Raw genomic sequence first — 26,475 nt, 5'->3', positions numbered from 1 at the left:
ACATATACGCACACCATAAAAAGACAATTATAGTGTCAGTTAGATGTTATCTTAAATGTCCTAATGACCACAGTGTGTGTTCACATGTAAGCACAATCAGGCACACAGTGTTTTGATGGGACCCCTAATGTGTTGATTGATGCTGGTTGCCAGCTGGCTCTAGCATCGGCTGAGAGGCTCTGGGAAGGTGTGTGAGAACACTGATTAACCGAAGAAGGGAACCTTCCCCCGGAGTGGGCAGCCCCTGGCTGCTGAAGACCCGCATATGAAGAGCATTGGGAAGGGAGCAGCTTTTGCCTGCCTTCCTTCATTCCTTGCTGGTGGGTCCATCTGTGTCATCGAAGACGCTGTCGCTGCTGTCCTTTGCTGACATCAGAACTCAGCTCCTTCAGCCCTCGAACGTGGCCTGGAGGCCTGCAACTCTCCCGGACCCCTCCAGGCACCCATCACCAGACCATGAAGGCTAAGGTATCCAACCTATTGCTTCCAGCAGCTACAGGGTTACCGGCACCTTCAGACAGCCATTGCTTCAGTCCCCAGCATGAATCATGTCAATCACTCCAATAAAACCCTTTGTGATCTTTGTGATCTATATTCATTCTGCTTGCTTTGCTCCACTAGAGAACCCTGACTAACACACCTAAGGAGAGGAGAAATTGATCCAATATGGGAAACCCCATCTAACTGAGGCTATTCTGAGTTGCCTGGGTTTTTTTTTGTTGTTGTTGTTTTGTTTTTTTAAAGATTTATTTATTCATTATGTATACAGCATATGTGACTGCAGGCCAGAAGAGGGCACCAGATCCCATTACAGACGGTTGTGAGCCACCATGTGGTTGCTGGGAATTGAACTCAGGACCTCTGGAAGAGCAGGCAGTGCTCTTAACCACTGAGCCATCTCTCCAGCCCGCCTGGGTTTTTTTTTTTTTTAAGATTTATTTTTATTGTATGTGTATGAGTATTTTGCTTGCTTCCATGTCTGTATGCCACATGCGTGCAGTGCTCTAGGAGGCCAGAAGAGGGTGTGTGGTCCCCTGAAACTGGAGTTACAGGCCGCTGTGAGTTGCTGCCCTGTGGATGCTAGGAACTGAACCCACAGGTCCTCTGCAAGACTAACCAATGTTCTTGCTCCTGAGCCATGTATCTCTCCAGGCTCCGATCATTTTCACCTTAAAAATCTGATCATGGGCTGGAGAGATGGCTCAGTGGTTAAGAGCACCGACTGCTCTTCCAGAGGTCCTGAGTTCAATTCCCAGCAACCACATGGTGGCTGACAACCATCTGTAATGAGATCTGGTGCCCTCTTCTGGCCTGCAAGGACACATGCAGGCAGAATACTGTATACATAATAAATAAAATAAATCTTTAAAAAAAAAATCTGATCATAAAAGAGAATGCAATTCAACCCACCTGCAAGGTGCCTGTCACCCTGACTCAGTGACAGTAGGGACAGCAGTGTCTCCTTCCCCTACTCACCTGCAGGGGACAGTTCACCTCCTGGGCTGCGCACTCCAAGCGCCTCTTGATGGTGTCCATGCCGTTGTTCTCTGTCAGAAGCCTGTCCAGCTCATAGCACAGCTCGGACTTCCAGAAGCCGATGTCCGACAGCCTCTGGCCCAGGTTCCGGGAGGTCCCTTCCTGCATCTGACGTGTCAGCTGGTCCTTATCCTGCATAATCCGCAGGGAGTCGCTGGTCAGTCGGCTGGCCCAGAGCCGCGAGGCCTCTGCGCCCCGGAGCTGCAGCTCGTTGGAGCGGTCCCAGTCGCGTGGGGTGTAGCGACAGAAGAGTGCGGAGCGGAGCGAGGGCAGGATGGTGGGGGGACGCCGGGAGCCTTGGCATTCTTCTGGGCATGTCTGGGTGGTGGCGATCTTGTAGAAGACGCTGGGTTTCCACGCATTCAGGTAGCGGTACCCGGGCAGATGAAAGGGTTGGTAGCACTCCTGTACCACAGGAGCCTGCCCACCAGGGGGCGGCCCCTGCAAGCCACAGTCTTTCTTGGGTCCACAGTAACTGGCTGTCTGAGTGGTTCCAAGAAATTCCATCTTTCCCCATCAGCCCCACGCGGGCAAAACTCCGCCCAAGGAGCCAGGGCATCCCAGGAGCCAGAAGCCACAGGGCCTCTGTGACTCAGTGCTGGTGTCATAAAGCGCGGGAGAGGGTCTTTGTGCCAGGTCCTCCTTCTCCAGGTAGTTGGAGGCCCTATGATCCAAATAAAAAGCAGTCAACAAAGAGAAGCGCGTTTAAGGGACTGGAGAGACTGCTTGGCGGTTAAGAGCAAAGGACTCGAGTTCCCAGTACCCACGCACGTCACAGCCGCCTGTAATCTAGCTCAAGGAGATCTGATTCCTCTGGCCTTCACGGGAACCCACGCACACAAACACAAATGCACATAACCAAAAAGAAAATAAAAACAAGCCCCCTCCCTTTTTTTTTTAGTTTGACAACCCACAGGTTTGGGGTTGAAAGAAACGGCAGGTGTCTGTCATTCTGGAACAACAATGTCTGCCTTTCTAGAGCTGGATCAGTGGGGGTGGGAGGGAGCGGGTGGGGGAGGGGGTAGTGCCCCACCAGCTGAGCCAACATTAACTGGTTTTCTCTTTCCTTGTTCCCAAGGTAACATGAAAATGGCCCAACCACGCCTGCAATCCCGGCACTTGGGAGGTGGAGGCAGGAAGGAGATGAACACATGGCCATCCTCAGTTATATGTGCTTTTGTTTTGTTTTGAGACAAGGCTCTGTGTACCCAGGCTTGCCTCAAACTGGCTATGTGGCTAAGGACGACCACGAACTTCTGATTCTGCCCTGTGGCTGTCCTAAATGTTGAGATTATGGGCCTATGACACCGCAGGGTGTGTGCGGAAGTTTGAGCCCAGGGCTTCCTGCATGCTAGGCAAGCATTCTACCACCCACATCCCAAGCCCTTGGTTCATGAGTTTAAGGATAGCCTGGGCTACATGTGACTGATTCCAAATATCAGATACTTTAAAATGGCCCGTGCAGAGCACAGAGTGGTTCTCAGCAGGTGTGTTCACACCAGCAGGAATCGTCTTGGAGGTGCTGGACTAAGTGTGAGCGAGCATTCAGACTGTAAAACCTAACTCGGAGTGACGGCTTTTGCATGACATTCGAGCAGGTAAAACAGATCAACAAAGACAAGCAAAAAAAAAAAAAGGTCCTTTCCCGGTACAGTGAATGGGAGAAGGTGGGTTAAAAATTGGGGAGATGGAATGGGGTGATTGAGTGCTCTGTGTCTTTGATTGTGGAGGAGATATACAGCTATTCATATTGTCAATCCCCATGAACACTCCAGTAAAACTGAATCAGGGCCCGCGAGAACGGCTCAGTGGATGAAGACATTTGCCACCAAGCCTGACGACCCAATTTCAGTTCCCAAGATCCACATGATGGAAAGAGGGAAGCAGCTTCTGAAGTTGTCCTGTGACCCCTGCACAAGTTTTGTGGCATGTGTATACACCCCACCCCCCACACACTTTAAATTTTTAAGTGAATTGTACATAAATTATACTTCAGTGCACTTGAATTTTAAAATATGGAGGGAGGACTTTGAGCCTTAAGATGCTAAAGCTGTGCTTGTTTTCTTTATAATTAAACCCCTAGCATCCTGCACACTATCAAACATCTAAAATGAGACCCTCACTTCCCTGTTTAATTCTATTCTATGGCAATTTTGTCCCATCAAGAAAACTCCTCCACTCTTAACTATTGAGTTTAACAACAACATAGTATTGAACCTAGAATGAGAAGAGTGCTGATGGGTTGGGCCTTACCCTCTTTGGGAACATAGAAGAGGAACCTGAACCTCAGTGGTTCTGGTTAGTGGGTGTATCAGTCAGCTTCCATGGACTACCTCAAATAAATGCCCGAGACTGTGGATGGAACAGAATAGGAGGTTTATTTGGGCTCATAGTTCTGTAGCTTCCAGTAGATAATTAAGTATCCCATTGCTTTGGGCCCCTGAGAAGTGGTACCTGAAGAAGTACATCATGGCTACAGCGAGTGGTGGAGGAATACTGCTTATACCATGAGCAGGGAATCAAAGGGAAGAGAAGAGGCAGGAGCATGGGACCCTCTTCAAGTACCGCCCCTGTCCCTAAGCACCTTTCGTTAGGCTCCACCCCCTGAAGCTCTCACCGGCTCTAACAGTGATGCCCTGGGTACCAAGCCTTCACCGTGGGCTTTAGGGAACAGTCAATATCTGAAATACAGCAAGTGAGTTTGAAGCTGGATGGTCTGCCCCAGTTCCCGGTGAGGAGTGTACATGAGCAGCTGAGGATGCCGAGAAATGGCAGTTATTAGGCACTTGTGGCAGCGGAATGTGCTGTTTTATATTTGCCAGTATAGCCTTCCATGGTGAACCACAAGGAAAGCTCAGTGGGATGGGCCAGCAGGCTCTGGTCTGTTGCATTTACAGAGTGGGATCCTCTAAGGCAGTGGTTTTCAACCTATGGGTCGTGACCCCTTTGGTGAGGTTTAAGGACCCTTTCCCAGGGGTCTCCTAAGACCATCAGAAAACAAAGACATTTACATTATGATTCATAACAGTAGCATAATTACAGTTATGAAGTAGCAACAAAATAATTGTATGGTTGGGGGTCACCACAACATGAGGAACTGTATCAAAGGGTCACAGCATTAGGGAGGTTGAGAACCGCTGCTCTAAAGTGAACTGTCACTTATGATAAGTGCCTCACAAGGACCAGGGGCCCAGCAAATACACTGAAAAGATTGTGAGTGTGAGCCCAGGCCTTGGAGGACGCTAGGGACCCAGAGAAGAGACACACTGTGGCCTCCATGGAGCAGCTGGGGCAGATTCCCAGAGCTGTAGCTGATGACCCATGGGGGGTGTTGTCTGTCACCCTGCTTAGTGTTGCAGGGAGGGGCACTTCCAGGGCCCTGCACAGAATGGGAAATGACTGCAGTTCCGCCTCATTAAACCTGTCCCAGAAGCACCTGAGTGGATAAAACAAATTTAAAGCAGAGTGTCCAGGATGGCTGCGCTAGCAGACCAGGACATGTGTCCCATGTGCTCAGAAGCTGGAAATATTCACACCCTAAGAACAGACACTTTCCCCCCAAAATCCAAAAGGAAGAGACAGAAGTTTCTCTAACCACTCAGCTCAATTTGATTTCTTTTTCTGATTACTTTGATGATGTCGGGGAACATCTCCACCTAGTGGCTGATTCCAGGATTCTATCCCTTCGAATCCTTTAAAAAATTATACCAGGACTTATTCCGGATGCACGAACTGGCTTTCTGGAGCCCATTCCCTGTGGAGGGACACCTTGCTCAGCCTTGCTGTGGGGGGTGGGGGGAACAACACTTGGTCCTGCCTCAGCTTGGTACGCCAGACTTTGTTGACTCCCCAAGGGAGACCTTACCCTCTCTGAGGAGTGGATGGGGGGGGGGCAGGAGAAGGGGAGGGAGGTGGAACTGAGGTTGGTATGTAAAATGAAAAACATTTTTAAATAAATAAATTTACACACACACACACACACACACACACACACACACACGCACACGGATGGTGATGAGGAGGACAGAGTATCAGGCACCATAGGGCACACAGAGAGAGGTCAAAGAGCAATTTGCTGGAGTCTGTCTTTCCTCCCACTCTGTGGGTCCTCGAGACTGAATTCCAGTTGTCAGGTTTGACGGCAAGGGCCTTTACCTGCTGAGGTGTCTCAGCAGCAGCCTTTCCTTCCTCGGTTTCTCTCTCTTTCTTTCTTCCTTCCTTCCTTCCTTTCTCTCTCTCTCTCTCCTTTCTTTCTTTCTTTCTTTCTTTCTTTCTTTCTTTCTTTCTTTCTTTCTTTCTTTCTTTCTTTCTTTCTTTCTTTCTTTCTTTCTTTCTTTCTTTCTTTCTTTCTTTGTTTTTTAAAACAGGGTTTCACTCTGTAGCCTTGAACTAGTGCCTCAAATTACAGGCACCAAGCACCACACACCAGATCTTCTCCTCCTTCCCCTTACGTATCATCTTTCTCTTACTTTTCTTCTTCTTTTTAAAAGATTTATATATTCTTATTTTATGTGTCTGGCCGTTTTACTTGCATATATGTCTGTCTGTGCACCACATGCATGTCCGGCGCCCTTGGAGGCCAGAAGAGGGTGTCGGGTCCCCTGCAACTAGGGTTACAGATGGCTGTGAGTTGCCACGTGGGTGCTGGGGATCGAACCTGGGTCCTCTGAAAGAGCAGCCAGTGCTCTTGGGTGCTGAGCCATCTCTCCAGCACTTCTGATCAGCACTTCTTAACCGCCCCTATTCTGCTGCCCCGGAAGCTGAATCTTGAGCCTTTCTGCCCCGGCTTCTAGCCTTTGTTACATCCACTCATTGACAGTGTGATCGGTGAGCCTCCTGATACTGGCCCCGGTTGGTTTCCCCTCTGTAAATAGGAGTTCAGGACTTGATCTCTCCACAGTTCTCACTTACACTTGCTCCTGCTAGCTCTGGCTTGATGTCTTTTTAAATTTTTTAAATAATAAAAAACACAAAAGTATTTTAAATTATATTTACTTAATGTCTGGGGGCACACATGTGCCACAGTGGGTATATGGTGATCAGAGACAACTCGTGACTCTCTCCTTCCACCATGTGTGTCCCAGGGATAGAACTCTGGTCATCACACTAGGTGGCCAGCACCTTTACCCATGAAACTATCTTGCCAACTCCCTGTGTTTGATGGTCCCCAGCTGACTTCCAGAGCAAATACATTTGAGAAGACTGAGGCTTAGAGATGGGAAGTGGTTTATATTATCCAGCTTCAGAGAGCTGGGGGTCAGTCTTGCATACATGTCTGACACTAGATGTGAGCCTGCAAACCCTGAATATTCTTCCCTCATCCTCTTTACCTATCTTCACCCAGAAGTCTTCAATGTCACTGCCCCAAACCCTCAAGAGTTTTGTGGTTATGCCCAGACTCTACTCCAAGATTCTGGTTGAGAGGTTATGCAGTAGGAAGACCCAAGGCCTAGGATAGGACTTGCAAAATTACCCAAGTGACTATAGTGTCTGTCTGGGTAGGGAAGCCCTGCTTACTACAGAAGGTAGATCCAGGTCCTCTAAAACTTTGAACACAAATGAAAGCTTTAATAATTTCAATATAAGTCTAGGGGCGTAGCTCAGTTGGTAAAGTGCTTGCCTAGCATGCGTGAAGCCCTGGGTCCAACCCTAGCACCACAGAACCTGATGTCTGTAATCCTAGCATTTGGATGGTGGAGGCAGGAGGATCAGGGGTCCAAGAACATATTGAGTTCGAGGACATGTGAGAGCCTATCTCAAAACAAAACCCACTACATAGCAGGTTAATTTGTTACACAGCACTCGGTGACAGCTGCAGAGGAGAAAGAGAAATCCAAGAGAGGCTGATGGCTTGACATGTTAGTACCGGAGTGCTGTTTTCAGGATAAGAAATCCAGGAGCAGGAAGCAGCTTGAGAGTTCGTGAGCGCTGGTTATGCGTGCGGGTCACAAACGACAAAAGATCCAATGGCAGGGAGATAAAATGGAGCTGGAGCTGGAGGCCAAGAACCATTCACCCAGGATAGAGAGGCTCACCCAGACAGGACACGACAAGTGCCTAGAAGTGACCCAAGAACAGAGCCTCTCGTGGGCACAGGCCTTCAGATAGCCCTGACGATCTGGGAAGATGGTTCAGTTGGTAAAGCGATTGTTACCTGAGCAGAGGGAACTGAGTTTAGAATAACCACGCTTGCCTGTAATCCCAGCCCTAGGGTGGGTGGAGACCAGAGGATCTCTGGGCTCACTAGCAAGCCAATCCAGCCAGCTCAGTGAGAGACTCTGCCTTAAAAACTAAGGTGACAAGCTAGTGAGGTGGCTCAGAGGGCAAGGGTGCCTGCCACCAAGCCTGACAACCCGAATTCAATCCTGGGAATCATGGTGGAAGAAGAGGGTTCGTTTCTGAGAGCTGTCCTCCGACCTGCCCACTCGGCACACGCTAAATAAATGAACGCAAAACCTTGAAATAAAACAAGGTAGAATGTGAGAGACGACACCTAATGTCAACCTCGGGCCTACACACACACACACACACACACACACACACACACACACACACACACACACACACTGCTCTGCCCTGCTTGAGAGAGTAAGACACAGACTTACACAGAAAAAACACTCTGCTTCCTCTGACTTGCACACCTAGGCATCTGCTTTGAACCCTAGGTTCTGTGTGCCCTTCTGCTTGAATAAGAAAGATGGAAAATTCCATTCCAGATGGCACAGGCATTTGGTGGGAAGAGGACACTTGGGGCAAGACTAAGACAAATATTTCATTTTCTGCTACTTTCTAGTGCATCACACTTGCTCACTTTTCCAGCCTTCGAGGAAGGAGGGAAGAGAGAAGAGAGATTCGCTGATTGCTGCTGAACGGGTTGGAACATGATGTGTCCTTTGGCTCCACTGAAAACGGACAGTTAGGTGGGCCTGGTTCTGTGCCCAGGGACATCAGTGAGAAACAACCCAAGGGGTCCTGTCTCTGGGCTCTGCAGTGTGGAGGAGTGAAATCATCCCATGGTCTGGATAGTTCCAGAAGAGCCTGCTGTCTGTGTGACAAGCCACTAGTCCTTCTGAGTCTTGTAGTAAAAGGAGAACAGCTTGGACTTTCCCCGCAATAAAAGCAGTGTTAAGAGCGCACACCCTATGTCAGACTTGGTCGGAATCCTGGGGTCTTGTCACTTCCCTTGATGATAGATGAGTCCCTCTCTGGCCTCCATATCTCTGCTGATGCTGTTTGTTCATTTTGAGAAGCCCCCGTCACTCACCTGTCCCACGCAGAGAATGATCGGAGACAGCTGTGCTTTTGACTTTGAGTGAGTTTATTAAGTATACAGCAAGCAGGAGTTAAAGACGAGAAAGCATGGGATCAGGCAGCAGAAAGCCACTGGAGAAGCCCTGGGAACCCAGCAGCCAGCTGGAATTGACAGTCCTGGTTGACAAGAGGGTCCCTGAGGGAGACTTCCAATCAGCACTGTCCCCCACAGGCATTGTTTTATGCCACACAGCTGAGTCTTCTGCTTTGGAAGGAAGACACTGGGAGTGATTTGTCTCCCAGCTGTGTTCAAGGACATGTTTTACTCTATTTACCTGGCTTCTGCCCCCCTTTTCACCCTTGGGCTGTTTTACCATGCCCATTCCCGCTGCTCTCAGTGCTGGGCGTGGGGTGGGAGGCAGCCCATCTCCACACAAGCGGTCCGGCAGACACTCTGAGATACACATGCTTGGGTCTGAAGTACAGGAGAGGCAGAGCCACCTGCAAGCCAGCTTCTGCAGCTCAAACAACCTGCAACAGGATACTAATACACTGTGTATCGTGCACCCTGACACTGTGGCTCCTCTAGGAATCTCTCCCTGCCCCCATCACCCCGTCCTTTTCTGTCATAGCATTTATCACACTGCAATCACACAACTGTCATGGTGACTGCACCCAGCTCTTTGCTCAGTTTGAAAATTATTGATCCTATTAGTCTCGTGACCTAAGGGAGGAAGTTTGTTTTGTTGTATTTGAATGAAAATGAGGACATGATGCTCCTAGGTACAGTTAAGGGGAAGGTTTTATTGTAGATGTGAGGGAGAGAGCAGCCAGAGGCATCGGGAAGAGTCCAGACTGAGCCTGACCATGAGAAGAGGGAAGAGAAAAGAGAAGAGAGATGGAGCCAGAGGAACCAAGAGCGTGTAGCCGAAATGACTGAGTTATATAGCAATCTGAAGGTGGAGGAAAGGAAGACCAGCCTCCGGGCTGAAGAGGTTTAGGGTGGGGGCGGGGTGAGAAGTGCTGGGAGGGGCCACAGGTACCGAGTGAGACTGGTCCTGGGTTTCTGTGGGGCCTGACAGTATTTTATATTTATTTGTATGTATGTTTGACATAAGTGTGCTTGCCTGTGTGTGGTGTGTGTGTGTGTGTGTGTGTGTGTGTGTGTGTGTGTGTGTGTGTGTGTCCATCCCCACAGCGGTCAGAAGAGGGGATTGGATCCCCTGGAGCTGGAATTATAGGCAGCTGTGAGCTAGCTGCCTGACAAGGGTGCTGGGAATGGAACCCAGGTCCTCTGACAGAGGAACAAGTGCTCTTGACCGTTGAGTCTCTCCAGCTCTTTGTTTTGTTTTGAGACGGTCTTGCTACACCCTGGCCAGTTGGACTGGCAATGGAGTCTGGCTACCTTCAGCCTACTCAGGCACTAAGGATTATAAAAATCCATTTTACCAATAGCCTCTCCCCACCATTACCAGCATTTTGTTGCACATAGATTTGCTGGCTGTTGTATGTATGTTTTTATGTGAGTTTCCTAATCTGTGCTTCTTAGCAATCCTTTGTTCTGGCTCCCGCTGCCCCAACTTTTGGATGATAAAACTGGTGTTTAAGATAATTAAACTTCCCAGGTATGGTGGCACACACCTTTTTTTCCCCCTAATTTAACTTTTTTTTTTTTTTTTTGGTTTTTCGAGACAGAACTTTTTATTGATTCTTTATGGATTTTACATCATGCATCTTGATCCCATTCATCTCCCCATCCCTTCATATCCACCCTCTGCCCTTGCAACCTCCCCACCAAGATAAAACAAAATAATATTTAAAAGAAAAAAAAAAAGAAAAATCTCATCATGGAAGCTGTAATGTGACACAGTGAGTCACACAGTGTACACTTTAGTCCATACATCTTTACTAGCAAGTGTTCACTGAATGAGTCATAGGTCTAGTTCGAGGCCTCTGGCTTCTGCTACACTGTGGACACTGGGCCCTCACTGAGACTCCTATTGGATTTCCTGTTGCTGTCCTGTGTCCTGGAGATCCTGTAGCTTTGGATCTGCAGGTTCGGCCCCTTCATGTGCTCCAGCAGATCATAGATGGGGTGAATATTGGGATGGGCCAACTCACAGGCCTGGTTCTGGGCCTGGGTGGTAGGGACAGACTATTGATGATATGGGTTTCTACATCCTTAGTGTCTGGGCAGGTAGAGTTTGTACTTCCATTAAAACTGTGTCAACACATACACTGGCAGTAATCAACAGTTCTCTAATTGGAATTAAGGCTCACTCAGCAAGAGGGAGACTGTTATGCCCAGATCATGACCCCAAAGAGACCACCAAAGACCATAGGTGTCCAGAATGCAACAGCAAGGTTTATTCTGTAGATACAAGTCTAGACAGGGAACTCATTCCTACACCCAATACAGTGAGGCAGGGAGGAGTTGCTCTTTCTTTGTGAGGCTAGCTATTTAAAGGCAAAAACCGCAAGCCCTTCAGGGTGGTTGGGGGTTTTGCATGGGTGCAACTCGGATTGGTTTATTTTTATCTCTGTTCTCTTTTAATTGGGTGAGGGTATGTAACCTTTGAATTTACTGGTTGGTGGTTACAATTATCACTTTGGGGGCAGTCCAGCACAAGTTCCAGGCTTTGTCCTTGAGCCGCCATGGGGGCTGGCTGGCCAAGCACGTACTGACTGTGGGGGCTGGCTCAGTGGTCCAGGCTCTGTCCTTGAGATGCCATGGGGGCTGGCTGGCCTAGCACGTCATGCACATAACTCTAAGTTGGTGAGGGGCCCCAGACAGTAAATATCTGGCTGAACTTTGAGCAGTCAAAGTACGTGCAGAAAGGGAGCTACTGCAAGGACTATGTCTTTTGTTCATGGCCCTCCCAGAAACTGCTTGCTCAAGTCTCAGGAAACTGAAATTGAGGCCTGATCTCTGAGAGAAGACTGAGCAGCCTGTTATGGCATCTACTTGGTCCTTTCAAGACCATGCCTGATACTGGAAACCTAACCAACTACCCAGGGCTAGTGACGTCATGGATCTTAGAGGACAACCTACAAGCGCTGTCTTACTAAAACCAGCACAATCACTAAGAACAGTCTAATATCTGTCCTTATACCCACAGATAGTGTAGTTCTCACCCTTAATCAAGGAAATTTCTCTTTTCAACAGATGGAGACCATTACAGAAACCTACAACCAACCAAAATGCTGAGTTATGGAGCCTGGTCCCAGTGGATACATTTACAAGACACCTCTGCACCTAAGGCTCAGGAAGTATTGCAGAAGAGGCAGCAGAAAGATGTTAAGGGCAGGAGGATCAGGGAGTTTGCTGTGAGACTGTGTCTGAAAGGGTTTTTCAGTGCAAGGGTATCTTAGCAACCTCACTTCTTGTCATCACTAAAGGCCAATTCCGTGTTTCCACCATCACCACTGTGTCATATTTTCCCTATGCTCATGTTCCATATCCCCAATAAAGCTCACGTTGTTAATGTTAGCATTTCCGGCATCATTTAGCCAGCTCCAGGGTCCTATGGCTGCATATGCATTGTCAATACTCAGTACTTAGTCAGCCCAGGGTCTTATGGCTATACATCACCACATAATCTGCGCAATCACTGCGTGGCTACTTAAGCCTCTGTACACATGTGCTAAGCCCCTCTTTAAAAGCTAGTGCCACCCGCTCCTTGGCTCTGTCACCAATAAACTTAAAACGTGGGGTTTGTTGTCATGGTTCATTCCTGCCACTGTTAAACTACAATTACAACCTGCTCTCTCCTCCTCTCCGCTCTCTCTTCTCTCCTCCCTCTTTCTCTCCATCCTCACTCAGATATGGCCTTTTGCACCACCCCCAATCATTCTCTTGCATGAGATCTGTTGTGTTATGTGACCCTGATCGCCAGGATACCCTTTGCCACAAAACCCTTTCAGGCCTGTTACCCTACAGTATTTCCTACTGATGTCAGAAGCCACACTCACAGTCCCACCAACATGGCTGCCTAAACTTGAAGAACAAGGGTGACACCAAGAGACATGAACTATAGCATTCTACAGGAATGCTGAGAGTGGGAGAAATAGTCTTCCCCAGGGAAGAGCACACTAATTGATTATCCAATACCAAATGGTCATCCTTAAAAACAGACATACAAGTAACATTATACAGACTGTCTGAGTTTGGGATTTTATTGCTGTGAAGAGACTCCATGACCACAGCAACTCTTATAAGGAAAACATTTAATTAGGGTGGCTTGCTTACAGTTTCAGAAGTTCAGAACATTATCATCATGGTTGGGAGCATGGCCGCATGCAGGCAGATATGGTGCTGGAGCTGAGAGTCCTACATCTTGCAGGCAACAGGAAGTCGACTGAAAGTCACACTGAGGGAAACTGAGGGAAGCTTGAGCAAAAGAGTCCTCAAAGACTCTTTTGTCACCCTCACAGTGACATACTTCCTGCAACAAGGTCACACCTCCTAATAGTGCCACTCCCTTTGGGGGCCATTTTCTTTCAAACCACCACACAGATGGAACAGGTTTTGTGTGTGTGTATAACATGTATGTATGTAATATATATGTAATAACAATAAAAAAAGATGCCATGAATTTAGTAGACAGCAAGGAGAGGTAAATGGCGAGGTTTGGAGGTAGGAAAAGAAAGGGAGAAATGATGTAATTATAATCCCAAAAATAAATGAAAAAAATTGTTTAGAATTCTTCAATTAAAACAACAACCACCACCTTGTGCCGAAGGTGGCTCCCATGGCTGTGAGCGTACACAGGATGTCTGCATGGTGCCAAAAACACTGCTGCCCTGAAGCAGCCAGGCTCCTGGGGAGATTGTTACAGTAAGGACAATGGGAGCTTCAGCAAGTGAGGAAAGCTGGGGAAAGCCCCCAGAAGCTGGGCTGGGCATCCAGAGGACACAGGAGTGGGTTGGAAAAGGTTTCACTGGACAAATTTAAAGGGAACATAATAAAACAGAACAGATTATTATCATTAATAGCATAGAGATTGTAAGAGCGTCTTTTTATTTTTTTAGCCCAGGAGCCAGGAGTGGTAGTGCACATCTGTAATCCCAGCAGCTGGAAGATGGAGGCAGGATGATCAATGAGACCTTGTCCTGCTGGGGACTGAATTTATGAATTCAATTTATGAATAATATGAATTTATTTCTCAACTTGTTAAGACAGGTACTCTACCACTGAGCTACACCCCTTGGTACAGCCTCACCTCTTGGCCAAGCATGGCAAGAAAATCATTAATTCAGGTCAGCCTAAGCTACGAGAGAAAGAAAGGGAAGGGGAGGAGGAAGTGTTTTGTTTTGTTTTTGCCGTGATGGAGACTGACTATAGGGTCTCAAACATAATAGATTAAGCACTCTACTAACTGAGCCACGGTCCTAGCTGGTAACAGAATCCAGGGAAGAGCAGAAGGTACTTTTTTAAAAAAAGATTTATTATGTATACAGTGTTCTGCCTGCAGGCCAGAAGAGGGCACCAGATCTCATTACAGGTGGTTGTGAGCCACCGTGTGGTTGCTGGGAACTCAGGACCTCTGGAAGAGCAGCCAGTGCTCTTAACCTCTGAGTCAACTCTCCTCCACCACCACCACCCTTTAAAAGAAAAAAAGATTTACAGACTGTACTTTTACTAGTAGTAATTGCATCAACACTGAGGTCATGGAGAATAACATTGACAGAAGTCATACTTTAAAAAACCGTATTACTGTGCGTATGTGTATGTGTCAGAGGACCGCTTTTAGCGTCCGTCCTCTTTCCACCATGTGAGTTCTGGGAATCGAACGCACGCCGTCAGACTTGCTCAACAAGCGTCTTTAATCGTAAAGCCACCTCACCTGGTCAGACGCCGTACAATTTTTACGACTGTCTCAGCTCAGTTTTGGAGGGAACCGAAATCGGAGCCCCACCCACTGTGCACAGGGTTTTGCGCGTGCGCGGTCCTAGTCTGGCGAGACAGTTCACACGGCCGGAGGGTCAGATTGGACCCGCGAGGCGGAAACCCGCCCCCGGAGTTCCGGCTAGCGCAGCCCCGGCAAGCGTGGCAGCATGGAGGAGGCGCCCCACGGTGAGCTGGCGCGGGCCGCGTGGGTGGCGGGCCGCTGGGACCGAAACGCTCTGACTGTGCCCTTGTCTCCGCGCAGGCTGCCCCGGGGCCGACAGCGCCCAGGCGGGCCGAGGAGCCTCGTGCCAGGGATGCCCCAACCAGAGGCTGTGCGCGTCGGGCGCCGGCGCCGCACCGGACCCGGGTGAGGAAGTGGCCGGCGGACCAGGAAGTGGAAGGGGCGGGACTTGAAGGATAAATGACAGCGGCTCGCAGGCCGACTTGTCTGGGGCGGGGGGAGGGGGGGAAGGGGGTGGTGTAGTGGGCGGAGCTTGAGGAGCGAGGGGCGGCTTTAAAGGTCAAATGGCAGAGGAAAGTGGTGGAAATGGAGGCTGAGTCTGACCTATGACAGCCAGGAAACCAAAAAGGGCATCAAAGTCAGCTTGGTGGCTCAGGCCTGTTCCCCCGGCACTCTGGGGGTGGGAGGTAGAAGCAGGAGGATGACCACAAGTTAGAATCCAGCCTGGGCTACATGATGAGACCCTGTATAAATGAATGAACATTGGGCCGAGTGTGTTGGCACATGCTTGTAATCTCAGCACTTAAGACGTTTTCACTTTTAGAAAAGAATCATGAGTTCAAAGTCATCCTTGATTATATAGCGAATTAGAGGCCAGCCTGGGCTTAGATGAGACCAGAGCCAGGCGGATCGCTGTGAGTTCGAGGCCAGCCTGGGCTACCAAGTGAGTTCCAGGAAAGGCGCAAAGCTACACAGAGAAACCCTGTCTCGAAAAAAAAAAAAATCAATAACTGAATAGGACTTTAAAGAAGGCTAGGATAGGAAAAAGTGATGTAGGACAGGGCAAGGGCCTGAGTGACAGACACTGGCCTCACTATACACAAGGCCAAGCACAGGACAGATGCTGAGGTCTGTGACAGATCACTGGGGCTCTGGCTGTGGTAGGGAGAAGAACCCTTTCATGGAGTGAGTCCACCACTTGGCAGAAATGAGTGTTCCTTATTGCAGTGGAGAGACAGCTGTGAGAATGAGACCAAAGTGGGGGAGAGAAGCAGGAGCAAACAGATTAAACCCTTCAGGGCCAGCTCCAGGTGAGGAGGGCTGAGGTCCCACCCAGAAGGGGCTTGGAAAACAGGAAGCTGGGAGAAGGAAGGCCCTGGTACTGATTGTTGGGTTACCTGCAAACTGTGGCATTGAGCGAAGTTCCTGATTGCCTTCGTCATGAAAAAGTTACCCCACTGTGTCGTTTTTAAAGATTTCAAGGGGATGAGATGTTAGTTATTGGGATGGGTACTCAGCTGTGAGCCTGTCTGTCAGGATTTCTTATCCTCAGCACTAGTGACGTTTGAAGCTGATCATTCCTGGTTGTTAGGGCTGCCTGTGCTTAAAACACCTAGCATCATCCTACACGCCACTAGTGGTCCCTCCTTGTGACAGCCAAAGAATTTCTGCAGATGTTGACAGATGTCCCCTGGGTTGTAAAGCTTTGCTATCTGCAAGGTTCTGATCAGGAGTCTGAACACCTTACCCTCCTGCGAGCCCATGTTCTAGTAGATGAGGCAATGCATAAATCAAACAAGACACTCTCAGGGGTGGTGGTAGCCACATTTTCTTCCTAGCATTTATTATTATTTTGCTGAAGTGGTATCGCACAAGGAGTGTTAGAAACAGCTTAGAGAGTGACCTTTCCAGCCCTCTGGGAAGAAGGCCACTCCAAGCCAAGGCAGGGAGGTCATCGCCTCAACTGCTTCTTTGCAGCCGTGGAGGAAATCAAGGAGAAAATGAAGACGGTGAAACACAGAATCTTGGTGCTGTCTGGGAAAGGTGGCGTCGGGAAGAGCACATTCAGTGCCCACCTCGCCCACGGCCTGGCAGAAGATGGAGACACGCAGGTACGACTCTGGGCTGTGTGGGAGGTGCTCTTGTGTCAGAGCCCCCGATGGCTTTAGGGAGTGATTCTCAGTCTCCAGGGAACCAACCTCTTTGACTGTCTTGACTCTGCAGAGAGAATGAGGAGCTGCCTGGCCACCGGGTTCTCTAACCAAGAGGGCAGCTGGTTGTCACGTTTCACTGGGGCCTCTTCTACCTGCCCCTCGTAAAGCTCTTTCTGTTTTCTTGAAGTCCATCTCCTGTGAGTGAAGATTGGTATTTACATATTTAAATGGTTACTTCCCAAGTCACACAAGCACCTATACATTATTCTTGTTTTTGTCCATAAAGCAGGAAACATTTTCTGTGCTCGGTCATTCATCTCAAGTGTACAGACATGAAATTGGAATCACCTCACCAGGCCATGTGACACATGCTTGTAAATCCCAGTATTTTGGAGCCTGGGGGCAGGAGGATGTTTGAATTCAAGGCCAGCCATGTCTACAGAGTGAGACCCTGTCTCAAAACAGACAAAACTAACTCAGATCCCCAGCGCTCTGCAGGAGTGCCAGCTTTAATAAAGGGTGGTGCTAGCCAAGGGCAGCGCAACTTCATGTCCCAGCTCTACCCACATCACTGCTGATGCCCAGGCTGGTTGCCAGACTCTCTGCCTTCATTTTCTCATCTGTGAGATGGGGCTCAGAGGCCTGGGTGAGAGGGAGCAGTTAAAGTCAAGTACTGCTCCTCCCGCACAGTGTCCTGGAAGTGTCCCCGACATCCGTCCTCATCATGGCTGCACTTTGCTGACTGAAATTCAGAGGAGGATTGCTTTTAGAGCAACCTACCTAACCCACAGGCCAGAGCAGGTCAAATGTTCTGTTAGGGGATAGTCTCTTGCCACCAAAGGGTCAAATTTATATTGCCTAGTACAGTGCAGTCTTTTTGATCACATTGCATTTTCCATAAGGGGCTGGGACTGCAGCACAGTGGTGGAGCATATGTTTGAGAATCAGTCCCTGCCTCCCACAAAAAAAAAAATTCTAACAACAAAAATTGACCTGTATTGGCCAGAATAAGTTTTGGCTCTAGAGCTGTTGGGAATATTCTTAGGCAGCTGTGTCTACACAGCTGTGTCTACAACAGCCTCTGCCCCAGCCAGGCATGGGGAGCTAAGTTCATGTGCCTGTCCTCCATACAAGTGTCTTGCTACACACCTGTCAAGACCTTCCAGTATGCAGTTCAGTGTGGAGACAGGACCTGACAAGCTGTATTTCTTCATGCAGTTAGAGTTATTTAAAAAAAAAAAAAAAAAAAAAGACGGTGAGCTGGGTGTGCTGATTCACACCTGTAGTCTTGGCACTTGAGAGGACTGCCACGAGTTCCAGGCCAGCCTGTGCTACAGAGTGAGCCCCTGTCTCAAAACTGGAAGCAGGCTTTAGGGAAGCCTGCATTCTCTGGGCGGCGTCCCGGCAGTGACTGTAGGGCCATCTGCCGTGCGCAGTGTAGACGTGGTCACACTGGATGGAGCTTGATGAGTGTCGGGAGCGCAGTCTCTCCAGCCCTCAGGCTGCCTTCTGTGACCAGTAGAAGCCTGGCACTCGACTGCTCCAAGCTGCTGTTTGTCATCTTGTTTGGAAAAGACCTAGGGTAAAGACAGCAGAAGTGGAGTTGAGTCCTGACATCAGGCAGAGGAAGGAAGGTGTATGTAAATGAGGAGCCTTTGTAGTCCAGGCCAAGGGCCTAGGAGGATCGCTTGCCAGCTTCCATTGCACATGTCCAACTCCTGCACAGTACCATGGATGATCTTGGGCACCATGGATGAAAGGTGAGCAGCATTGGTACTGTCAGTTCAGGGCGTGTGAGGAAGCACCTAAGACCCTTCCCTGGGTTTGTAGACTCCACAGCTGGAGGAGCCTTAAACCCTCAAACTCATTTCAAAGGCCAGCAGCTCGGATAGGCAAAACCGAGGCAGTAGCCTTCATGTGAAGTGGCTTGGAAGGCCCAGAGTTAGAACCAGGACCCTGTTAGGGAAGAAAGTTCACATTTTAAGGGGGGCAGAGTTGAAGGCCACAGCATGTCCACTCCCCATTTACTGTGAGAGGGACTCCTCACCATCAGCCAGCTGGGAGGTCCTGTGGATGGACAAACAGGCCTGGTTTTCAGCAGGCACTCACTAGCCTGACCTAGGCTGAAGAGGGAAAAAAATCAGTGATGGTGATTCAGGTGTCATCTGCCACAGGGAACAGCCCAGGGAGATCCTGAGCACAGCTCTCACTGCCTTCCTGGACAGTGAGGTGACTGTCAATGTGGGTATTGCATCCTGGTGTCACTTGGCTCAGTTCCTTCTCTGGCTTGTGGGGAAAATCTTTCCTCAGAATGAGCTGGTGAGACAGGTGGCTGGAGACCTGCTAGAGCTGCAGAGGTTCTCTGCTTTCCCATGTCATGGACCCAGGTCCCATCCTCAGGTGGCAGATGTCCCTGTGCTGCACTCTGGGGCCAGGCCGGCAGAGGACGCAGGAGGCAAACAGGGATCTCAGTGATGAAGTTCTCTGTGTCCCGGTACACACCGGTACCACAGTCAGCCAGCATGTAGAGGAAGTAGGATGGAGAAGGAGGAGAGAAGAGAGCATGGGGCAAGTTCCAAAGTTCCCCAGGGGTGCTTCACTCCAGTTTCCAGACCACCAGTTCTCAAGATGAATGGCTGCCCTTCACAAGGCCAGCGCGTGCCGCCACGGGCCAGTTGTCAGGAAGGGTGGGGACAGACTTAGGTACAGTCTCTTCTGAGACTGCCTAAGTCCCCAACAAGAACTTCCCAGATTCCTTTCATATTTTTAAAGATTATTATTTGCATATATATGTATCTGTGTGACTGCCATGTGTGGCCAAGTGCCTAGAGAGGCCAGAAAAGGGTGTTAGATACCCTGGAGCTGGAGTTACAGGCAATTTTGAGCTGCCCAACGTGGGTATTGGTAACTGACTGCCTTTTTAGAGGACCAGGTTCAATTCCCAGCACCCATATGGCAACTCACAACTGTCTATAACTCCAGGGGATCTGATGCCCTCTTATGGCCTACATGGACCGGGCATGCATGTGGTGCACAGATACATAAAATACAATTTTATGTACACATAAAATACAATTAAAAGGATGTGTTTGTGGGGAGTGTGCATGAGTGCAGTGTCTGTGGAGGCCAGAAGGGGGCACCAGATCCCCTGAAACTGGAGTTCTGATGGTCTTGAGCTGCTGGACATGGGTGCTTTGAATTGTGCTCTGTTGAAGAGCAGCGTGGTCTCTCAGTGTCTGAGCCCTCTCTCCAGGATCTCCTTTCTTACTTTAAGGCTCTTTGGGAAGTTTGTTGTCAACTTGGTCACAGGAAAATGGTGCTTGCCTAGAGGTCAGCCAGAATTTCTATTCAGACCTCCTCCCCTCCTCTGTAGGCCTGAGAGTGTCATGGGAAGAGCACTGGCATTGGGAACTTTGACTTTGTCCTGTCTCTGTTCCTTACACACTGAACAAGTCCCCAGACCTCTGAATCTCATCGTCAGTGACCTTCCTCTTCTCATTCCCAGGTCGCCCTTCTGGACATCGATATCTGTGGGCCGTCGATTCCCAAGATCATGGGCTTGGAAGGAGAGCAGGTGATGGCTGTCAGAGAACTTGACTGGTTCTCTGTGGGCGAGCACATGCAGTAGCCCCTGTCCTTCCTCAACGGCTGTGGATTTGGGGGTGTGGGATTAGGCATAAAGTGCGTCCACGTCTGTGAGAAGCATTGGTGCCTTCGTGGATGGGGGAGGGAGACAGCCAGCAGGATGCAGACGTGAGAGGTGGAAATTCAGCTCTGAGCGCTAACTCGGGGCTTGAGTATGCATGGGTCTGCATGGAAGCTAGGGACCCTCAGTGCTGTGGTCTCCTCTAGGGAGCTGAGACCCTGCTTGTGGGACTGGAGAATGACAGGGCAGGAGGGACCCTTGGCGGTGTGCAGAAGCAGGGCAGGGGCTCAGAAGCTCCACGTTCTCCTCAAGGCACACAGTGTCAAGCAAGGCAGAAAATGGGAGGGCAGAGTGGAGGGGCTGGCTCCCCAGTACGGAGACCTAGCGGAGAACACTAGCTGCAGGCAAGAGCAGGAGCCTTCAGCCTCAGTAAATCGGAAGGTCACCCAGGCTACTCTTGGTTGTACTGCTGAGGCCTTGGGTGTGCTCGAGGATGTGAGTGTGTGCAGGGTCACCCATGTTGAAGTAAAACGGGATTCTTCCCTGGTCAGTGAGCCCTTGCACAATACACACCCCAACCTAGGTGTGAGCTGCTTATAGTACAAGCATGATTTATGAAGTAGAAATTTGGCCAGGCATGGTGCTACAAGCTGTAGTCCAGTCACGTGTGAGGGTGAGTCGGGAGGATCACTTGGTTAGGGGGCCACGGGGTGTTGGACCCTGTCTGGAAAGAGGAGAAGCACCGTCTGATGTGTAGGTGGAAGTTGCTTAAGTTCAAGTTTCATAATAAACAGAACAGAGCCCAGCCCTGGGGGTCCAGGTCCTGAAGTAGCCCCATGGGACTTCCTGGTGACTTTGGGCCCTTGCCCTCTGTGGATAGTATCATGGAGTCAGGGCTCAGGCCACTTACTGGGGCAGGTGTTTTTCTTTCTTTCTTTTTTTTTTTTAGACTTTTACTGGGTAGCCCTGGCTGGCCTGGAACTCACAGAGATCCACTTGCCACTGTCCCCTGAGTGCTGGGATTAAAGGTGTGTGCTATCATGCCTGGCCTAAGGGCAACTTTTAAAATTGTATTTCATTTCATTTTGTGTGTGTGTGGGGGGGTGTTTTTCCTGCATGTATGTCTGTGCACCACATGCTCACATTGTCCATAGAGACAAAGAGGGTGTCAGATTGCCAGAAACTAGAATTACAGACAGATGTGAGCCACCACCAATCAGATGCTGGAAATTGAACCCAGGTCCTTTGAAAGCATAGCCAGTGCTTTTAACTGCGGAGCCATCTCTGCACCCCTTTTGGGTAGCCTTGAATCAACCGTGGCACTAAAGGTCCCAGGTAGTAGATCCCTTCTGCTCCTGCATTGTGACCTGGCTGCCTTCCATGTGCCTGAAGAAGCAGCAGCTGGCCAGCCTCTCACTCTTTTTAAACACCTCAAAGTTGTGCCTGAACTTGAATGGTTTTGGTTCCTTGACAAGAACAGACAGGGATAGAGGGTTTGTGTCAAATAAGGTCTTCATTTCTCAACCCTCCATTAAGAACTCAGCAGCTAGCAGATGAAGGTGCTGAGGACTGAAATCTGTTCTTGGGATCCACACAGTGGACGGAGAGTCCTAAAGGTTGTCCTCTGACCTCTGTGTGCAGTCAGGACACATATACACACACATGCATGCACGCACTAAATAAATATAATTTAAAAACCTTTTTTATTGAGTGATGCAGTACAGGATGGTGAATCGCACTGTGTGAAACCATCCTCTTTGGACACTTTGTCAGTGATGATGTGACCAGAGTGCACAGTGATAAGAATGACTGCCATGTCCCCACAGGTTCACCAGAGTGGCTCCGGCTGGTCTCCAGTGGTGAGTTAGCCTTCTTGGGGGGCAGGGTGTGAGATAGGTGTATCTGATGGAGGTGGGGTTGGCAAAAATATTGCTCAACTTGAACGTTTACTGAGGCTGTTTTCCAAGCATGCAGATAAGATCAAGGACCAGCAGACTTTGTCTGTATGGGGCCGATGGACCCATGCTCTCTGGTTCCATGGCTACGAAGTGGTGTTGTGAAACTGAATGACCAGTGTGTCCCAGTCAAACCTCACCTCCAAGACCGGACTGTGAGGTCTCTGCTCATCCAGTTAGGACACCTGAGGAGACGGTGTTTGTTTTAGCTTCGTTAACCTGTCGTTGAGGCACAGGCCAGACATGGCCTCTTGTAGATCTCACCATGGCCACCTAAGGCTGCAAAGGCAAGCGTAGGTGTGAGGCACATGATACCTTCATCTTGAAATTTTTTTCTTTACCAGATCCCCTGGGAAGTACCCACATGTGGTTTGTGTAGGTGTGTTGTGACCCTGTTCCCACAAGCAAACGTGTTTCTCCCCATTCCCTCTGCAGTACGTGGAGGACAACCTGGGGGTGATGTCTGTGGGTTTCCTGCTCAGCAGCCCTGATGATGCTGTCATCTGGAGGGGACCAAAGAAAAATGGTTTGTCACTTTGCTCCTCTGGCTCAAATTCCTGGTTCTGCCTACATCCAGACTAGACTGTCAGGGAGACTGCATGCATGGCTTCAGTGGTATTTAATGCTATTGCTTTGGTACCGGGGACAGAGCCCAGGTCCTGCATTCTAGTGCTTGACCTGGTATGAGAAATGCCAGTTTTCAGTGTAGACATTTTAGTATCTGTTACGAGCTCTTCTGTTCTTAAGACTGAGAATCCTGAAGTTATTCGTAGTGTGGTGTCACGTGGCTGGTTTGTGTCAAGGAAGGAAGTGTGAAGTGAAACCCCCTTGCTGGGTCAGTGTGGGGGAAACAAGGGCATACAGAAAGCATGGCCTGGGGCAGCCACCTTCTCTCATTACTGACACTTCGGTCACATGAGTCTGTTGGGGCAACATGTCCGTACCATATATAACATAATGATAGTAGTACTCCTGACCTCATGGCCACCCAACATGTCTGCAGGCCTCACCTCTTGCTCCCTGGGGACAACAGTATCACTTGTTGAAGGCCCCTGCTATGAAGTATAGGAATGCTCCTGCAGACTGAAAGATCCTTCTGGACATGTGTACAGAAGGAGGGCACACACTCAGCCTTGCTCCCTTCCAGGCATGATCAAGCAGTTCCTCCGTGATGTAGACTGGGGAGATGTTGACTACCTCATTGTAGACACCCCACCCGGCACATCCGATGAACACCTCTCTGTTGTCCAGTATCTGGCTGCGGCACACATTGATGGGGCGGTGATCCTCACCACCCCTCAGGTGAGTGATCACCAGGCCATGGTCACGTTCCCCAGCACTTGATGGTGTGCCCACAGTGTCACGGCCATCCCCTGGACCACACGTGTCTTCCAGTGCCCTGTGGCTGTGGGATAACTGCTTTGTGAACTTTGCCAGGAGGTGGCCCTCCAGGATGTCCGGAAAGAGATAAGCTTCTGCCACAAGGTGAAGCTGCCCATTATTGGTGTGGTGGAGAACATGAGCGGCTTCATTTGCCCCAAGTGCAAGGTGAGGGTCCCAGGGGTGGGGCCACTACACACCCCCGTCTTAGTGGGGAAACAGCAGGGTGCTTCTCTAGGCTCTGCTCTCCCTGCTGTGTCAGGAAGGGAGGGGTCTCCGTCAAGCCCTCCTCTGCCTGAGTGAAGATGCTTTGGAGTTTCACATCCAAAAATCAGCCACTGCTTTAAAACATCTGGAAACTAGTGTGTCCTAAGATACAGAAGCAGAGTAAAACTTCCTCCTTTTTCTGCTTCACAGAAAGAGTCTCAGATTTTCCCTCCCACAACTGGGGGTGCAGAGGCCATGTGCCAGGACCTGAAGATCCCTCTCCTGGGCAGAGTGCCGCTGGATCCACTCATCGGTGAGTCTGAGGGTTTATGTTGTTTGCACAGCTGTCACAGGAGCTCGAGGGCTCGGAACAGCTGTGGTGGGTCAGAGCGGGACCCACAGAGTTCCTTAGAGGCTGCAGCCACAGTGAGGCCTGGGGCAGGTACCTCAGATCCCCCTCCATGAAACCCCAGCCACATGCCCCTAGGACTGCAGGACCCCTTCGTCACCAGCAGGCGCTGAGACAGCCCACTCCATGCCACTTGGGTGGGCACTGATAGGCTATAGGGGACCATGCTGGGTATCGTAGGATCCTGACATTTGCACTCTGAGTGGCTTCAAAACTGGAGAAGGAGTACACACTTATCTCCATCCCAGGCTCACCCAGGATATCAGCTTGCGGAGGGAAGAGGAGACAGGCAGGGGCTCAGCTTCCCCTAGATTTCAGTTCCCCAAGATAAAAGTTGAGCTTGTGTGAGTGCTGAGTGCCTGTGACAGGACTCGCCTGTGAGTGGAGCAGTGCCGGGTGCCTGGGTCTGAGAGGGAAGAGCCTGACCAGATTGGGCTCAGCTGCAGGTGGACGTGCGCCCAAGTGTGGGAGCTGGCCTTTCCTGGCAGGGACGCCGGGACTGGGATGTTTGAGCAGGGCCTGGTGTATGCCAGGCAGCAGCATGGGGACCTGGGCACAAGGGAGGTTCACAACCAATGAGCTATGTCTCCCTGGGTCACATATGGTCCGTGTGTGTGTGTGTGTGTGTGTGTGTGTGTGTGTGTGTGTGTATGTGTGTGTGTGACAGATCCACCCCAGTGTGGATGACCATAAAAATGAACTGATACAGGGAGAGAGCAGAGGGTAGGGTGTGTGCACTGTGAGGCCTGTTCTAAGCACGAGAGGCTGTGTGTGTTCTACATTGACATGTGCATTTCTGGGGAGATGCTCCGTTCACCCTGCCTGCATTTCCTTTCTTAGTCCTTAGGTCTTGCTACACACACACTGTCTCTGTTGATTCCCTTCCCTGTATTCTCATTTTCCTGGGCTGCTGGTTAGTGGATCTAATGCAGATTCCTGGGCGCGCCCAGAGCAGCAGACACAGTTCTTTGGACCTGGAATCTGCATTTGCCATGTACTGCCCGGCTGGCTTGCGGCAGCAGCAAAGGGAAGTGAGGGTTGCTAGGGGCGGGACGCAGCCGAGGCCTCAGTTGTGTTCCCCAGCTCTGCTCTCCTTGAGTGTGGAGCCCCAGGTAGCCATGCCACAGCAAGCTCCAAGAGTGGGGCTTTCACAGGGTCTCGTGTTCTGTCTCTTTAAGGTAAGAGCTGTGACAAAGGGCAGTCGTTCTTTGTTGAAGCCCCAGATTCACCAGCCACAGCAGCCTACAGAAGTATAATTCAAAGTAAGTGTTTGAGACAGCTACTGGCAGGAAGTACCTAGAGGGGTGAAGTGAGCAGAAACAGAAGGGTGCTGGCGCCCAGAATGATCAGCCTGGCTCCTCGGGAGACTTCTCCCCATGTGTCCATGTTGTGTTCTTAGTTTGAGAAACAGGGAGGGTGAAGTTGATAGCATGGGAGGTACAAGCCGTAAAGGCCAGTAACACTGATTGAAATCCTAGCTGTGGAAGGCCAGAGCGAGCTATGGCAGCTGTGGGCCTGGTCCTGCAGAGGGGACAGGTGAGAGCTCACCCCTCACTTATTTTCTAGGAATCCGAGAGTTTTGTGGTTCTCATCAGTCACCTAATGCGAACCTCATCAGGGGACAGGACCTGCAGGCACAGGTCAGCGGGGGACAGGTGGGGCCGTGGCCAGCAGATGCTGACAGGATTTGAAGTCACTTCCTTAAGACTTTAATCACCTATCTGCCTGTCCTCCAGATCAAAGGTATAGGTACTCTGCATACAGGTGCCATTCATCGTAAAATAAAACTGTCTCCTTGAACCGGTCCCTTAGGGGCTGCTTTCTGGAGTCCAAAGACTCCCAGGAGCTCTTTCTGCCTCAAGTATAAACCTAGGGAGGGACAGAGGGAGGCCTGTGGCTCCCTCGGGTGGACGGAAGTGACAGCGGCCCCAGCCCACTCCAGCTCTGGGATCATGCTTTGGCTAAGGGCCATCAACCCCCTACCCCCAGAAAAGCCCAGAAGTCACCCATAGGGTGGTGAGTACCCTCAGGACATCCAGTAATTCCCAGGGTCCCAGGCAAACTCTTTCCTGGTGCTTCTGAGAGA

General features: G+C 50.0%; 3 protein-coding genes and 1 long non-coding RNA gene across 7 annotated transcripts in view; 2 read left to right on the top strand and 2 right to left on the bottom strand.

Annotated features, from left to right (window-relative positions):
* Tekt5 (tektin 5) overlaps positions 1-2,107 on the bottom strand; it is a 43,294-nt gene extending 41,187 nt beyond the window's left edge. Inside the window, exon 1 of the mRNA XM_059270007.1 lies at positions 1,477-2,107. Within this exon, the coding sequence (XP_059125990.1) occupies positions 1,477-2,043 (567 nt within the window). The 5' untranslated portion in view covers positions 2,044-2,107. The remainder of the gene's footprint in view (positions 1-1,476) is intronic.
* Positions 1,510-12,210, top strand: LOC131916627 (uncharacterized). 2 transcript variants are annotated; one of them, XR_009380576.1, is made up of 2 exons: positions 1,510-3,134; positions 11,954-12,210. It is a non-coding gene; the product is annotated as an uncharacterized LOC131916627 (long non-coding RNA). The 2 variants fall into 2 exon arrangements; XR_009380575.1 differs by lacking the exon at positions 11,954-12,210 and adding an exon at positions 8,356-8,672.
* A 2,526-nt stretch (positions 12,211-14,736) lies between these two features.
* Nubp1 (NUBP iron-sulfur cluster assembly factor 1, cytosolic) lies at positions 14,737-26,193 on the top strand. Of its 3 annotated transcripts, XM_059270002.1 has the most exons (11): positions 14,737-14,863; positions 14,940-15,044; positions 16,617-16,750; positions 20,298-20,366; positions 22,265-22,297; positions 22,829-22,919; positions 23,541-23,695; positions 23,831-23,941; positions 24,191-24,293; positions 25,568-25,651; positions 25,956-26,193. In XM_059270002.1, exons 1-11 carry the CDS (start codon positions 14,845-14,847, stop codon positions 26,078-26,080), a joined length of 1,029 nt encoding a protein of 342 aa, XP_059125985.1. In that variant the 5' UTR covers positions 14,737-14,844; the 3' UTR covers positions 26,081-26,193. The 3 variants fall into 3 exon arrangements, with proteins under 3 accessions (XP_059125985.1, XP_059125987.1, XP_059125986.1); XM_059270004.1 differs by lacking the exons at positions 14,737-14,863; positions 14,940-15,044 and adding an exon at positions 15,166-15,276; XM_059270003.1 differs by lacking the exons at positions 14,737-14,863; positions 14,940-15,044 and adding an exon at positions 15,605-15,949.
* Positions 22,153-26,475, bottom strand: part of Tvp23a (trans-golgi network vesicle protein 23 homolog A) — a 38,889-nt gene continuing 34,566 nt past the window's right edge. The window contains exon 8 of the mRNA XM_059270006.1: positions 22,153-22,672. The gene's annotated coding sequence lies outside the window, so the exon portion shown is untranslated. The remainder of the gene's footprint in view (positions 22,673-26,475) is intronic.

The sequence above is a fragment of the Peromyscus eremicus genome, chromosome 8a, assembly GCF_949786415.1.
Source record: "Peromyscus eremicus chromosome 8a, PerEre_H2_v1, whole genome shotgun sequence".
Lineage (NCBI taxonomy): Eukaryota > Metazoa > Chordata > Mammalia > Rodentia > Cricetidae > Peromyscus > Peromyscus eremicus.
The sequence above is the reverse complement of the archived record's forward strand: the minus strand, read 5'-3'. Positions and strand labels throughout refer to the sequence as shown.

Excerpts from the sequence above, each read along its gene's own strand:
- Nubp1 (XM_059270002.1), top strand. Across the intron at positions 22,920-23,540 it reads GAGGGGACCAAAGAAAAATG|GCATGATCAAGCAGTTCCTC; the intron begins GTTTGTCACTTT and ends GCTCCCTTCCAG. Across the intron at positions 23,696-23,830 it reads TGATCCTCACCACCCCTCAG|GAGGTGGCCCTCCAGGATGT; the intron begins GTGAGTGATCAC and ends GAACTTTGCCAG.